The sequence below is a fragment of the Halichoeres trimaculatus genome, unplaced genomic scaffold (genome assembly GCF_033239565.1).
Source record: "Halichoeres trimaculatus isolate MK-OKI-2021-1 unplaced genomic scaffold, fHalTri1.1 fHalTri1_scaffold_9, whole genome shotgun sequence".
NCBI lineage: Eukaryota > Metazoa > Chordata > Actinopteri > Labriformes > Labridae > Halichoeres > Halichoeres trimaculatus.
Window position 1 is genome coordinate 37,310,736 of NW_027437188.1, and position 15,076 is coordinate 37,325,811.

General features: G+C 38.7%; 1 protein-coding gene across 8 annotated transcripts in view; it reads right to left on the reverse strand.

Moving 5' to 3' along the window:
• The window catches only part of actn4 (actinin, alpha 4), a 79,883-nt gene that overhangs the window by 14,320 nt on the left and 50,487 nt on the right, over positions 1-15,076 (reverse strand). For 4 of the 8 annotated variants that reach the window (XM_074678745.1, XM_074678753.1, XM_074678747.1 and 1 more), the window contains exons 4-11: positions 12,373-12,459; positions 10,995-11,082; positions 9,022-9,100; positions 8,826-8,907; positions 6,042-6,127; positions 1,103-1,195; positions 867-992; positions 660-764 (exon numbers count right to left, since the gene is read on the reverse strand). In XM_074678745.1, the coding sequence (XP_074534846.1) occupies positions 660-764; positions 867-992; positions 1,103-1,195; positions 6,042-6,127; positions 8,826-8,907; positions 9,022-9,100; positions 10,995-11,082; positions 12,373-12,459 (746 nt within the window). Of the gene's footprint in view, positions 1-659; positions 765-866; positions 993-1,102; positions 1,196-3,095; positions 3,182-6,041; positions 6,128-8,825; positions 8,908-9,021; positions 9,101-10,994; positions 11,083-12,372; positions 12,460-15,076 lie in introns of all 8 variants that reach the window. The other 4 variants (XM_074678746.1, XM_074678748.1, XM_074678752.1 and 1 more) reach the window with 1 other exon arrangement.

Genomic DNA, 15,076 nt, shown 5'->3' on the forward strand with positions numbered 1-15,076 from the left:
AAATGGCTCCAATGAAAGGTAAAGTTGTCAGACCCCTGATCTAAACCTGACTCAGAGAGACTGATCCATGGTGTGCTCGTGTTTGAATCTCATCCTGGTTTAGCATCAAAGTACATCTCTGACATGTTAGCGTTAGCTACAATACACACAGCGTTCATTGGGAGTTGGGTCTGTATTCACCTCCTGGTGGTCACATGAACATCATACATAACACTCTGCACATCAGCCACCACAGGTAAAGGTTTAAATAAAAAACATGTTTACCGTAAATGACATAATAAGGGAGAAATACAAGTTAACAGCCGTATAAACCAGCTCTGACTCTGAGAACCTCATGGGGGTCTCCTGATGGTTCCCAGAGTCAGGACCAAACACTGAGGCTGTGTTTCAGTTTAATGCTCCTAAAATTAATCTTATCTTTTACATCAATTTCTTTTAGACTTTTATATATACATATATATACATTTTTCTTTTGTTGAAGTGCCTTCAAACTATGTTTCATGCAGAAACAGTTGTTTTTAGCTTAATAATTAATGTTTTTTAATGTTTTTTAATGTCTTATTGAATTTATTTATTTTTTTTGTGATTTTATCTTATTTTAGCTGTCGCGCTCTCTGACCTGCCCTGTGTGCGACATGTGCTGCTGTGCGGACACTTACAGACACCATGCGTCCCTCTGAGGGCATGAAGGCTGGTCTGTTGCTGAGTCTCAGTTTGGTCTGCAGGGTGTTGAAGCTGATTTCCAGCTGACATTTCTCCTGGACCTGAGGACAGAGGAGGGAGAGAAGGATGCTAAAAAGGATGCTAACAAGGATGCTAAACGAGGCGGCCATGTCCTCAGACTTTTCTGCAGAGCTGTAACAAACCTTCGGGGGTTTGTGGACGCGGCTGTAGTCTCTGTACTCCTCCTGTTTGAGCTGCATGTCACTTATGGTCTTCTGCAGTTCCCTGTTCTGCAGCCAGGGGGTGGTGCGACGGATCCACTCCAGCAGCTGCAGGCGGAGAGGAAGAGGAGGAGGAGGAAGCAGGTCAGGAACAACTCGCAGCAGAGAGGTTTGAGGTGTTGTGTGTGTGTGTGTGTGTGCGTGTGTGTTGTTCTCACGTCGCTGGCCAGTTTCTCGTAGTCCTCCATCATCTGCTCGTTCTCCTGGTTCACAGCCAGCACTTTGCAGATGCGGTTGGCGGCTGTCTCGGCCTATCAGGAGACAGAGTGGTGAGAGGCGCTTGCAGTGATTGGATAAACGCCGTCCACTCAGTGAACACGTCGACTGTTTCTGTCTCTACCTCACGAAGACAAACCTTCACTCAGTGCTGCTTCAATCTGAGCTCCTCACTAACTTCAGATTACTCTAATCTGTGCGACCACACGCCACACGCAGGCAGTGAGGAGGAGCAGGCCGGACGTCAGACACACACACGGTAAAAAGTGCAGACTAACGATGGTCGTATCACAGCTACAGGTGGGACTGATAAACCATGCTCCAGCAGCAGACGGTTAGTTCACTGTGGCGTCAAACAAACCACTCTGTGTGTTTAAAAGCTTCATGCGTCTCCTGTCACAACTCAGGAGTCGAGCGTTGGTTTATTTACAGTTTCATGAAGCGCTGGAGTCCGTCAGTAGGTCTGCTTAGGGTCAGACACTACTGAAGTCTGCAAGTACAGAAAAACACCTTTTATCATCACACACCGCTACGCTGGCTCTGTTGTTTACAGAAGTGTATTGCATTCACTTAAAAAAAACAACTCAGGTTTTTCAGAGTAATTTATTCTTCGGTTTGTTTTTTGTGGTAATTAATTTTGTTTTTCTGATTATTTTTTTTTTTATTTGTTTGTTTTTTGTTATAATTATTTTATTGGTTTGTTTTTTGTTATAATTATTTCTGTTTTTATCAGTATTTTTTTTTCTGTTTTCAGATTACTTTTTCCCTCTTTTAAGTAGTAATTTTTTTTCCTGAAGTATTGAGATACTTAGAAATCCAGTGAGAACCTCCAACCTGCAGACGACTCCCGTGGATGTGTGGCGGCTCCTGTGTCCCTCACAGATCAGAGATCCTGTTCGGCACATATATGCCTTATCCTTAACTTTCTACCGGTCCATACCGGGTCAATAAAGGTAAGGTATTAGCCACACACAGGGTATGATACCCTTGTTATGTTTTCGACTTTATCCTTATATTTTATACAAGCCTGTTGTTCAATGTAATACTAAAGGAATAGACAAAGATGTGGCATTAAAAATGCATTGCTCCTACATTGGAAAGCCGGTAGAAAGTTAAGGATAAGGCATAAAAAATTACTCCGAAAAACAGGAAAAAAGTAATCTCAAAAAAAAAAAAAAAAATTACTAATAAAAACAGAAATAATTATAACAAAAAACAAACCAAAAAAAAATTAATAAGAAAAACAAAATTAATTACCAAAAAAAAACCTCATAAAAACAGAAATTATTATAAAAAAAACAAACCAATAAAAAAAATATTAATCAGAAAAACAAAATTAATTACCAAAAAAAAAACAATAAAAACAGAAATAATTATAACAAAAAACAAACCCCAAAAAATTAATCATCAAAACAAAATTTATAACCAAAAAAATTACTAATAAAAACAGAAATAATTATAACAAAAAACAAACCAATAAGGAAAAAATTAATCAGAAAAACAAAATTAATTACTGCAAAAAACAAACCGGAGAATAAATTACTCTGAAAAACCTGAGTTGTTTTTTTGTTCTTCAAGTGAAAGCAATACACTTCCGTAGTTCTTCATCCTTTACTTTAGAATATTAACATCAGTGTTTAAAAACATCTTTAAATGAAACAAACAGAGAGGAGGAAAGGGTTAAAGCAGAGGAAACTTGTCGACTTTCCCAGAAACACGTCAGTAAATGAGCAGCTGAAAACTGAGGTGAGTTAAAGATGTCTGAAAGAAAAAGCCTGAGAGGATGTGGTTTCAGAGTTCCCATCGTCCCTGACCTGACGGCTCCTCTTTACGCTCCTGCAGCAGAAACTTTACGTCCTGCAGAGTCTGAGCAAAGCGTCACGACGATGGGAACTCAGTGAGGTGTTAGTGCGAGTCTGAGCGCGAGGAGCTCACCTTCTGTGCGCCAGAGAAGGCGTGATAGAAGCAGGACACATAGGTCATTATGGCCTTCTCATCCGGCCGCAGCGTACCCACGATGTCTACACATCACCCCGCACCAGCAGCACCAGCAGCGAGAGACAGAGACAGAGAGACAGAGACAGAGAGGGGGTAAAAAGGAGAAACAGAGGCAGTGTGAAGCTACAGCAACCCAAAGCTTCTCCATCCAGGCTCCACCCGCTGGTCCACAGCTTCAGATCCTCCTGTTCGCCACAGCCTGACGGCGTGTCAGGGGGACGAGGAGAGGACGAGGAGAGGATGAGGAGAGGATGAGGAGGGGAGGGGTCTTTTCAGGACAGTGAGGGACCTCAGAGAGCTCAGGGCAGGGACACAAACACACACTCAGACTGCTGCTAACGCAGATTCAGGACTCTGAGGTGAGAATGATGCTGGTGAAAACTTGTCTATGTGAAACCGCCGTGCTCAGAGCTGAGATCAGACGTCTGCACGGCCGTCAGTACGGATTTAACAACAGCAGGAGGAAGCATCTACACAGTTAATCGCTGGTTTTTGACTTTGACTGCTCATAAAAAGTTATAAAATCAGATGAATCATTTCTTGTGTTAGTAAAAACACTGCAAAAAATGAAATCTCATCAAGTGTTTTTGTCTTATTTTAAGTAAAAACTGTCTTATATCAACTTAGCAAGTTACAAAAATCTGCCAACAGAGGAAGAGAAATTAGCTTGAAACTAGAAAAATGTCTTGAAACAAGAAACTTTTCTCTTCTTCCATTAGCAGAAATTCACTCATTTTGTCTTTAAATAACTTGAAATCAGACATTTTTCTGGACTGGTCAGGTGAATGTGGCTCTGACTGAGTCTAAAAAGACATTTTCTACTGAAAATCAGATAAAAACACTTGGTAGATTTCTCATGTTTTAGCCTTTATCCTGAGTGTTTTAGCCTTTAGCTCATGTTTTAGCCTTTAGCCTGAGTGTTTTAGCCTTTAGCTCATGTTTTAGCCTTTAGCCTGAGTGTTTTAGCCTTTAGCTCATGTTTTAGCCTTTAGCCTGAGTGTTTTAGCCTTTAGCTCATGTTTTAGCCTTTAGCCTGAGTGTTAGCCTTTAGCTCATGTTTGAGCCTTTAGCCTGTGTTTTTGCCTAAGGCTCGTTTTAAAGATTTAAGCTCGTCTCTTAGCCCTTAGTGTATGTCTCAGTCTTAGCTCCTGTTTTAGCCTTTAGCCTGAGTGTTAGCCTTTAGCTCATGTTTTAGCCTTAAGCCTGTGTTTTAGCTTTAAGCCTGTGTTTTAGCCTTTAACCTGTGTTTCAACTCATGTTTCAGCCTTTAGCCTGAGTGTTAGCCTTTAGCCTGAGTGTTAGCCTTTAGCCTGAGTGTTAGCCTTTCACTTGTGTTTTAGCCTTTAGCCTGAGTGTTAGCCTTTAGCTCATGTTTTAGCCTTTAACCCATGTTTGAGCCTTAAGCTTGTGTTTTAGCCTTTAACTCATGTTGAAGATTTTAGCTCATGTTAAAGACTTAAAATTGTGTTTTAGCCTTTAGCTTGTGTTTTAGCCATAAGCTCATGCTTTAGCCCTTCGCTTATGTCTCAGTCTTAGCTCCTGTTTTAGCCTTTAGCTCATGCTCTATCTTGATTAATTAATGTTTTTAATTATTATTTATTTTATCTTATTTATTTCATTCTTTTATAAATAAAAATCGGTACAAAGAAAAATAAAAGATCCCCAAAACTGAATGAAAGTGAGCAGAAAGAAGAAAACCCTTATTATATCTGCCCCTTCTATCTTCTGTCCCCTCTATCTCTCTCCTGTTTCTCTTTCTTCTGCTCTTCTGTCCTTTTTCTGTCTGACAGTTAGGCTCCAGTGTCCACCATCACTACAAAATTAATCACAGAAATCATTTTCAGCAGAGAAAAACTCAGATCTCTCTTCTCTCTGATAAACTTCATCAGGCAGCGTGGTGTTGTCATGGAGACGAAGACGTGCCGTAAATCAATCCAGTCCTGCTCGACCCGATCAGGAAGCTACGAAGTAGCGTTTAGGAATAACCTGTAATCTGTGATATTGGAGTTAATAATCTGATGTTAAAGTGTGGATTAGGATCAGGCAGATATCTGGAGGGAGACTTTTTCAGGATCTCTCAGAAACTCCTCACAGAGACTTTAGCTGAGTGTGGGCTCTGAGATCTTTATTCTTCTGTGTTTGAAGTTTTAAAGTCCAGGAAAGTTTAAACCCCGAGAGTCTGAAGAGTGAGAAACTCCTCCTCCAATAACCAAGAAGACGAGTGAAAAACAAACATCAGAGTCTGAATGAGCTGTGTGAATGAGCTGGTCCATAAACGTTTGGCTGAGCGGGTCGAGGTTTCAGAGAGAGCTGCTGCTCAGAGCTGTAAATCTGCTGCTCCTCAGTTTGTTTCAATGGGACAAAGTTTGCTGTGTACACTGCTCCTCTCTGCAGTAAATAATTCAAGGAGTGGAAGGAGAGCGGCCGCACATGGAAAACGTTAACACACACCAGTGAACTGATCTGTGTGTGTGTGTGTGTGTGTGTGTGTGTGTGTGTGTGTGTGTGTGTGTCTCCTGAGACCACCGAGCCTCACAAACAAGCTCTGAACCGGCCAGAAAATTAATTAGAGGAAGAGGAGCAAAACAAGAGACGCGTCAACTGGCTTCCTGTCAGAGGCCTTCAGGGACGGGGGAGTGTGTGTGTGTGTGTGTGTGTGTGTGTGTGTGTGTGTGTGTGTGTGTGTGTGTGTGTGTGTGTGTGTGTGTGTGTGTGTGTGTGTGTGTGTGTTTGTGTGTCCCAGTAAACCCAGAGCTCTCACTGAGGTGGAAGCAGCGCTGCAGAGACAGAGGGAGCAGCCATGCTGGACAGAGAGCAGCCTCTTGTTAGTAACAGGGGTCAAAGGTCATGGGGGTGGGGGGGGGGGCGGGGGGGCGGGGGTACCTTCTGGGCTCCAGAGAAGGCATGGTAGAAACTGGACACATAAGTCATAATGGCTTTCTCATCAGGACGAGCAGTGTTCACAATGTCTACAGGAGGGGAGACCAGGGTTATGATGACATCCACAAAAACACATCAACAGGCAGACAGAGCACACACACACAAATACATATCAACAGGCAGACAGAGCACACACACACACACAAAAAAACACATCAACAGGCAGACAGAGCACACACACACAAATACATATCAACAGGCAGGCAGAGCACACGCACAAAAACACAAACACATTAACAGGCAGACAGAGCACACACACACAAATACATATCAACAGGCAGACAGAGCACACACACACACAAACACATCAACAGGCAGACAGAGCACACACACACACACACAACAGGCAGACAGAGCACACACACACAAACACAAACACATTAACAGGTAGACAGAGCACATACACACAAAAACACATCAACAGACAGGCAGAGCACACGCACACAAACACATCAACAGGCGGACAGAGCACATACACAAAAAACACATTAACAGGCAGACAGGACACAAACACATCAACAGGCAGACAGAGGACACACACACAAAAACTCATCAACAGGCAGACACAGGACACACACGCAGCAGGACACACACAGGTAGAGGTTTGTGTGTATTCACAGTTAGGTATCGAGCAGACAAACGTCTAACGAGCTGCTGCAGCCTTTAACAGACAGACGGGATGATTTAACACAACAAGGAGCAGAGAGCACAAACAGGGGTCAGACCAATGTGTCAGGCTGCAGAGATTATATAATTTCTTTATTCCAGATTAAACTTTCCTGATTAAACCCAGTTTGTTCAGTCTGAAGCCTGATACCTGTCATATCATCTTAAGTCAATTAATTATTATTTCAGGAAGAATTTAATATGTGATATAAGATAAACAGCAATAAAAATGTCTCAAAATTCTTCTTAAATTGATTAAATGTGTTTTATTGTTTTTTACAGTGCAACTTTTTCAGATTATGTTTTATAACTGGACAATGTCTCATGTATTTAGCCCTGCTTCATTTGGCTGCCTCAGTTTACTCTGTCTGTTAGAGGTGGGAAAATAACAAAAATTGATATTACAGGACTTTTTGTTTGACAATATCAAAATTGGGATTCTTTGTCAAAAAATCATTTTTTTCAAAGTCAAATTCTTCATTTCTTTTTTTTTTTTATTATTATAAACGGATTGGGAAAAAGTTCCCACTTTTCTCCAGCAGAGGGCGAAATGTTTCTCTCTGACTCAGGTAGATGTGCATTTCATGGGAAAATATTGCTCCTGATAAAGACTCTAGACATTATCATCATTTTACTTTTTCACATGGTCTGGTGTTATAAAATAAAACTAAAAAATGCAAAAAATGTACTTATGAAATAATCATTATTCAAATCAAAATGCACAAAAATAATGTATATTTTTTCTATATTTTTCATATTTATATATAACAATAATATATAATATAATATAATTTAAAATAATTTATAATATAATACAGAATAATATAATATAACAAAACAAAATATAATTTAATATTTTATAATATAATATAGTGTAATATAATATAATATAATATAATTTAGTATAAAATAATTGTAATAATATATTGTATAATATAATTTAAAATAATCTATGATATAATATAGAATAATATAATATAATAAAATAACATGTAAATCAATATAATATAAATTAATATAATATGATATAAATCTAAGGGTGATCAGGCTTTTTCCACCAGGGCCCCTCAACTTAGGAACGACCTCCCTGAGGAGACGAGGCTGACAGAGTCAGTGACAGCCTTCATGTAATTCTACACTTTTAGTATAGATTTTTAATATATACATATATATATATATATTTATTGATTGATTTGGTAGATTTCAGTGTATGTATGTGCATATATCATCCTTCACTTTTTATGTTTTTTTTCTTTCATATTAATCTGGTTTAAAAACCTTTGGAGTGAAGTTTTGTGCTATCCATGTGTTAACGCCTGCTTGTTTGACAATAATGCTCCTTGAATTTCTCAGATTATAATCTTGGTCCGACCCCTTTAGGAACAATAAACACACATTCAGACACACACCATACACAGATCAGCTGTAACATCAGACCACCTGCCTCCAACAGCCCAACCCGCCCACACCTGGAGCTTCCTGATCCTCACCTGAACATCCCAGGTCCTACACACACCCTCACACTTCACCAACTTTCCCTGCTCCCAAAAACTTCAGGATCTAAACGTTTAACAGTCCCTTCATCTGTCAGAGGTCAGGATGTTACGGCTGATCTGTGTATTTCTGCTTCACAATCCAAAGCTAAGACGAGACAGAGGAGGAGGAAGAGGAGGAGAGATGAAGGAGGATCAGTTGATCTTGGAGGTGATGACGGCTCATCTCGTCTGCTGAAACGACTCAAACAGGTTCATACAAACAACGACAGGAGCAAAACGTGACAAAGTTTACCTGCACACCAGCACTGAGACTGTTCTACAGGAAGTTTGCATCTTCACTAAGAGCTGGTTCAGAGTCAGATTAACTGGTTTGTCTCGTCTCAGTCGTTAGCTTAATGAATAAAGTTAAATTTCTCTGTTTTAGATCAGATTTACAGCCTTTCTCAGTCCCACAGTCCCCGTGTGGTGTGCATTCAAACCCGGTCAGCATAAAAACACAGTTTGCATCAAAAACACTTTATCAGCTACAACAACAGAAACCAGAGCTCATGGAGCACGCTCGTACCTTCAGCGTCCAACATCTTGGGGATGTCCAGGTGCTTCTCAGCCACCTCGAAGGCGTTGTTCAGGTTGGTCACAGGGTCATCCTGAACAACCAATCACAGAGCCCAGTTCAGGTCGGCTTTCATGTGAGTAATAACAATCATGTTTGGACTGAGGGGCGTGTGTGTGTGTGTGTGTGTGTGTGTGTGTGTGTGGACCTTTCTCAGGCTGTCGTAGTCGATGAGGTCAGGTCTGTGTCTGTGGATCAGGGCGTTGAAGGCGAGGCCGTCCTTCCAGCTGTGGAGGAGCAGAGCAGCTCAGGGTTAAAGCGTGTGTGTGTGTGTGTGTGTGTGTGTGTGTGTGTGTGTGTGTGTGTGTGTGTGTGTGTGTGTGTGTGTGTGTGTGTGTGATAACATGAGATCACAGCGTTCAGCTGGGTTTGTCTGCTTTTAATCGTCTCCAGCTTCTGTTCACAGAGCGCGCTCTGATCCGTGACGGCAGCTGCGTTAAGAAACACGTTACACAGACTGCGCCGGAAAAAACTTCTGAAACTTCATCAAAGATTTTTTTCAATCAAAGCTCAGATTAAATTTACAGAAAAACTCAGTTTTTATCTCATGTTTTTGTTTGTTTTTGTCTCTTCTGCTGTTGTGTTTCTTTTGTTGTGTTTGAGGCGACTTTCACCTTTTTTCTGCACTGAACTCTAAAATTAAATAGCATTTCACATGAATAAAATCTTCTACTCTATCTGAAACTGAGGGAGAATAAAATTTATGGTTGTGATAAATGTGGCCTGTAAGTGTCTAAAGGTTTTGTCCTCCCATGTTAAAAACATTTTTTTATTATTTGTATTTTTTTTTAATCATTTTTTATTTTATTTTTATATATTTTTTTTTCTTTTAATTTAATTAATTCATTTTTATATATATTTGATTTTTTTTTCTTCAAATTTAATTAATTCATTTTTTAAAATATTTATTTATTTATTTTTAATTTTATTTTTAATTTTATTTATTTAAAAAAATGTATTGGTTTAAAACATGCTTTAAAAGTAAAGGGAAAAAAGTAAAAGTCAAAGTAAAAAAAGAAAAAAATTGTGTTTTGATGTTCATTTGAGCATTTAAATGATAGATAATGATAATAAACTTTATTTGTACAGCACTTTTCAAACCAGGGTTACAAAATAAAAGTGAAATTAAAAGAAAACTTTTAGGAGAGCAAGATAAAAATCAATAGAAGTGACTTAAACAAATTAAAAAAACGCTAAAGATGAAAGAAAAAACATTAAAAAAACCCAGAAGATTAAAGGTTTAATTAATTAAAATTAAGAATTTAGCTGTATTATTATTAGAATATTATTATCATTATTTGTTTTACTACCTCAAAGGAATTTCCGTTTTATGTGGTTGTAAACGTTGCCATGAATTTTTAATAAAAAATTATCTGTTTGCTGAACTGTAACTAATTTCTTGTTAAGTCATAACGATGATTTATTAAATGAGATCTGTAATTATGAATGAGCAAAGATGAATAAAATGTTAAAAAAACAGATAAGATATCAGAGATCATGTTTGAGGAGGTGTAAAAAGCAGCGCTGTGAGGATTAAAACCTGCTCCTGTCAAAGCATGTGGATTAAAAACGTGTTTTTAAAGAGGTTTAAAACGTTAAGATTAACTCAAACAGCTTCTAATCCTCCTTCAAATAATTAAATTACATCAAATTAACCTGAAAATATCAGAGAAGCTGCCTCTAACTCTCAATTACAGTCAAGTGATGGTTCGTCCAGCAGGGGGCGACATTCTCTGAAATAACTGCAGGTTATTTCAGGAATGTTTAATATTCCTGGACAGCTCCCAGCGTTCATTCAGCATTAATCAGAGAGCGCCGACACCTTCAGACACACAGATTAACACACGCTCCGGCTGCCCGTGTGTTTTCAGTCAATCAGGAGGTCTGTGTGTGTGTGTGTGTGTGTGTGTGTGTGTGTGTGTGTGTTTATGGGTTTGTGTGTTCCAGCTCGGAGATTATGAAAGCTCCTCACCGGCTGCAGTGACGTCTTTTATCAGAGTCAGAAAAAAGATTTATTGTCTGAAAAATCCAGAATATTCTGAGAGCGAAGTGACGGGTAAGATTTACAACAACAAACACATCACAAGGCTGCGTGTGTGTGTGTGTGTGTGTGTGTGTTACCTAATGTGGAAGTTCTGCACATTGACATTCTTGTAGGGAGCGGTCTTCCTCTGGCACCACAAAAGAAGACCCTCCTTCGCAGAAGTCTCTGCAGCGAGAGGAGGAAGAGGAGGAAGAGGAGGAGGAGGAGGAGGAGAGGGTGAGTGAAAGGAGGAGACAAAGTTTCTTCTTCCCTTACGTTAAATCAAACGCTCCATCAGGAGGATCTGCTGGGTCTAAATATAACCTCATCGTCGGACACAGAGAGGATGTTTTTGTTGACGGTGAGAGCCTGAGCAAACATCAGATCCTCGTCAGTCACCGACACACGGAGCCAAAACAGAGACCGAGCCGTCCTCCTAACGGCCCACACCCTGCAGAGCTAACTCCACTCAGACTGTTTTAATTACTGCTCAGAGTCAACACAGAGGGACCGATGCAGGATTCACCCAGAAACATGAAACACATCCTAACACACACACAAACAGGAAGAAACTGGAGCGTTTAGACCAAGGGTCTTCAACCTGTGGCTCTGGACCCTCATGTGGCCCTTTGACTCCTCTGCAGTGGCTCCTTGTAGCTTTAAATTTTTTTATTAAAATAAAGAATTTTTATTTTTCTTACAGAGGGTGTTGATGATTAAAGACACTGACACTAAATAAAATTGCGTGTTAACATTTTGTTGAATTGAATATTTGTCACCTCTTGCAGTTAAGCTTTCAAATTTTTCTGAAGTTTTAGAATTTTTTTTGACATTATTTTTTTTAATTTAGAAAAAAATCAATTTTTTAAAAAAAGATTTTGCATATTTTCATTTTTTTTCACATTTTTTTAAATGTGGCAAATTTTTGGAAAGCACAGTTTTGTTTTGCAAATTTTTGAATTTTTTTGACATTCCAAATTTTTGGGAATTTTTGGGAATTTTTGCACATTTCTTTAAATTCATTCTTTTTTTGTAAATTGCAAGTTTTTGAAATTTTTAAATTTTTGAAAAATTTGGGAAATTATTAAGTGTCTTGAATTTTGCAAAGCATCTGACATTACAAACTTTTCTATTTTTTAAAAATATTTACAAATTAAAAAATAAAATTAAGACTTTACATGTACAATTTTATTAACACAAAAAAACTTCTCGTTTCAAAACTCTTTATCCACTAGATTTTTTTCCTGTGTTAAGAATTTTATCCACTTTTTTGTCTTTATTGTGGAGATAAAGTAGATTTTGTGGCTCCTGAATGACTTTAATCCAGCTGAGCTGAGGGGAAACGGCTCCTCAGAAAGTGAAGGTTGCAGACCCCTGGTTTAGACGCTCTCATGAAGAAATGATCGTTAGCTTGATTCATGCTCAGACACTGAACCAGTTTCTGAAGTGCTCTTTAGCAGATCTAAGGCGTCGTACCTTCTACAGAGATGTCCTGGATGGCGAAGCGGAGGATGATGGTCCAGATCATTCCCAGGGTCATCTTCGCGTTTCCATCCACGATTTCTGCAAACAGAGACACGCAACAGAGTTAATGAAACACGCTTCAAACATGTTAAGGTCACGCTCTGAGTCTCTGTGAGGACTGTCTGTTACTGTCAGTATGTTAACACACACACAGCGGTGAAACTAAGGCCATAGCTGGATCATAAAGTCACAGCAGGGGGTCTGTTCCTGTCTGTGTAAACATGCAGGAGAGAGAATCAGGCTCCGCTCCATTAGGTGGCGCTGTGTCCTTTCTGATAAGTGAATCTGTTTGTGTATTAAACCAGTTTCTGTTCACCTGAAGAGGAAACATCTCTCTGAAGATGATGTCTGAAAAACTGTTGGATCTCATGATGTTTGTTTGTTTGTTGTGTCAGAGCGCAGCGACCCTGTTTCTCGTGGTCATCAAATTCTTCTTCTGGGGGGAAATTTAGACGTACAGAGAGCTGCTGCTATCAACTTCGGTTTGATAGAAATCTCACAATTTAGGTGTGTTAATCCAGCTCAGTCAGTCTGTTCTCAGTCTGACTGAGTTCATAGTCTGATTTCTGAAGCTGGATGTTAATTTTATTATGTAATATTTTATTTTTATTTACATACATCAAAAGATTTTTTTTTAAATAAAAATGACTAATGAAAATTTAAAACTCCTCCATCTACAAAAAGTTTATTTGGATTTTTAAATAATTTAAATTAAAAAAAATTAATACTTGTAATTCTATTTTTTTATTTTTATTCTTTTTTTAATCTTATATATAATAATAATAATAGTAATGATAATAATAATAATAATAATAGTAATGATAATAATAATAATAATAATAATAATAATAATAATAATAATAATAATAATATTATTATTATATATTAAAGGCTTTCAATTCTTAAATATATTATATATTTATGTATTTCTCAGACATCTTAAGGTGTTTTGAGACACTTTGATGGCTGTGTATGAAACTAAAGTGTGACGCTGGAGAGCGCTCTGGTGCTGGTTCTGGTTCTGGCTCTGTGGTCCTGTTATGATTTGGGGCAGGGTTTGTCAGAATTTTTGAGTGAGACCTGTGGCTGGAATCGTCTGTGTTTTCTCAGGATGAAGACTCCATTTCCCATGAGCACTTTCACCCACTGTTATAAAAATGTGACTCTTACCCAGGCATGTGTTTGGTCTTCAAAGGAGATTTTCTTTTTAGCTCTACTTTTCAGGGCTGGGACGATCTGCTTTCCCCCTGATTAAATTCTTTAACGATTTTTGGGTAAATTAATCAATTTTAAATCATCAATTTTTCCTATTTTTAGTTTGCTTCTCTAACACTAGACCATGTGAAAAAGTTGACTGATGAAGATGATGATGTCTACAGACCATATCAGAAGCCCAATTTTCTTAAAAATTCACTTCACATGAGTCAGAGGGAAACATTTCGCCCCCTGCTGGAGAAAACCGGTAACATTTTTCCAACCCAGATTATAAACAAAGACTGAAATAAAAGATTCAATTATTTTAAAAAAACGAGACTTTTTTTTAACCAAAAAAATAAAAAATAAAATTGTAAAAAAAATCCTGATTTTTTTTTTTTATTGAGATTTTCAAGATGCATAATAATAATAATTATGCATGTGAATTTTAGTATAGGAAACATGATATAAATAGAAAGAAAAAAAGACAAAAAAAGGGAAATACAATAAAATGAGATTAAAAATAAAGAAATTATAAATAACAAAATAACTGAATAAATTATACACACAACCAATAGCAGGACAGCCAATCAACTTTTTGATACTTCTCTTTCAGGACCAGTGTTCCCAGGAATAAATAATTGAAATAACCAGTCTTGGCGTTCCTAATCTCCTTTAAAGTCGTGGACTGTGAACAGGCAAATGTATGAAAATGACATCACTGAAGGATCAGGCAGCTAACGACGAGCCTTCCTGTGTTTGCAGCGTCCTGCAGCAGCTGAGCGTGTCACTGACCAGTTTCTGCTCCTGCTCAGGGATAAACCTGCTCCTCCTGCTCCTCATCCCACCCAGCAGGGAGCGGAGGAGTTCACTGAGCAGCCTGCACGGACGGTCACATACGTCAACATCGAAAACGGCTCCTGATCGGTCTCTGCTTCCTCTCCGTTTCTTCTAGATTCACTCTGGACTGCAGAGCTCTTCTATCACTTCTGTTTTTACAACCTTACATCTGCTGTTTCTTCTAATAATGCCAACACGCCCACACGCAACTGCACTGGGCGCCTCACAGCTGCCAAATCTCCTGCTTTCTCCTCAAAGTGTGAGGCTTACACACTCGTTTCTTTCACAAAACACACTCCGACTTGGAGCTGCAGAGAGAAAACGCAGCCTGTTGGTTTCTAGAAGACAATTGTTGAATCCAGAGTGAATTTAACCGAGCGTTAACTCTTCTCATAGCACGTTAATGTTTCTTATTGACTCTTTATTGACTCAGCATCCTGACACATTAACTCAGTGCACTCAGAGTTTACAGTCATCTCCTTCTCAGGCTTCCCATCACGATCCACAGATACTTTTCAGGCTGATGAACCTGAGACGAACACTGAGCGGGACAGAGAGGCATGTGGCGCAGGTGAGATTCCTCTCATAGCTCAAATATTTGACTTTCTCCATCCACGAGCCG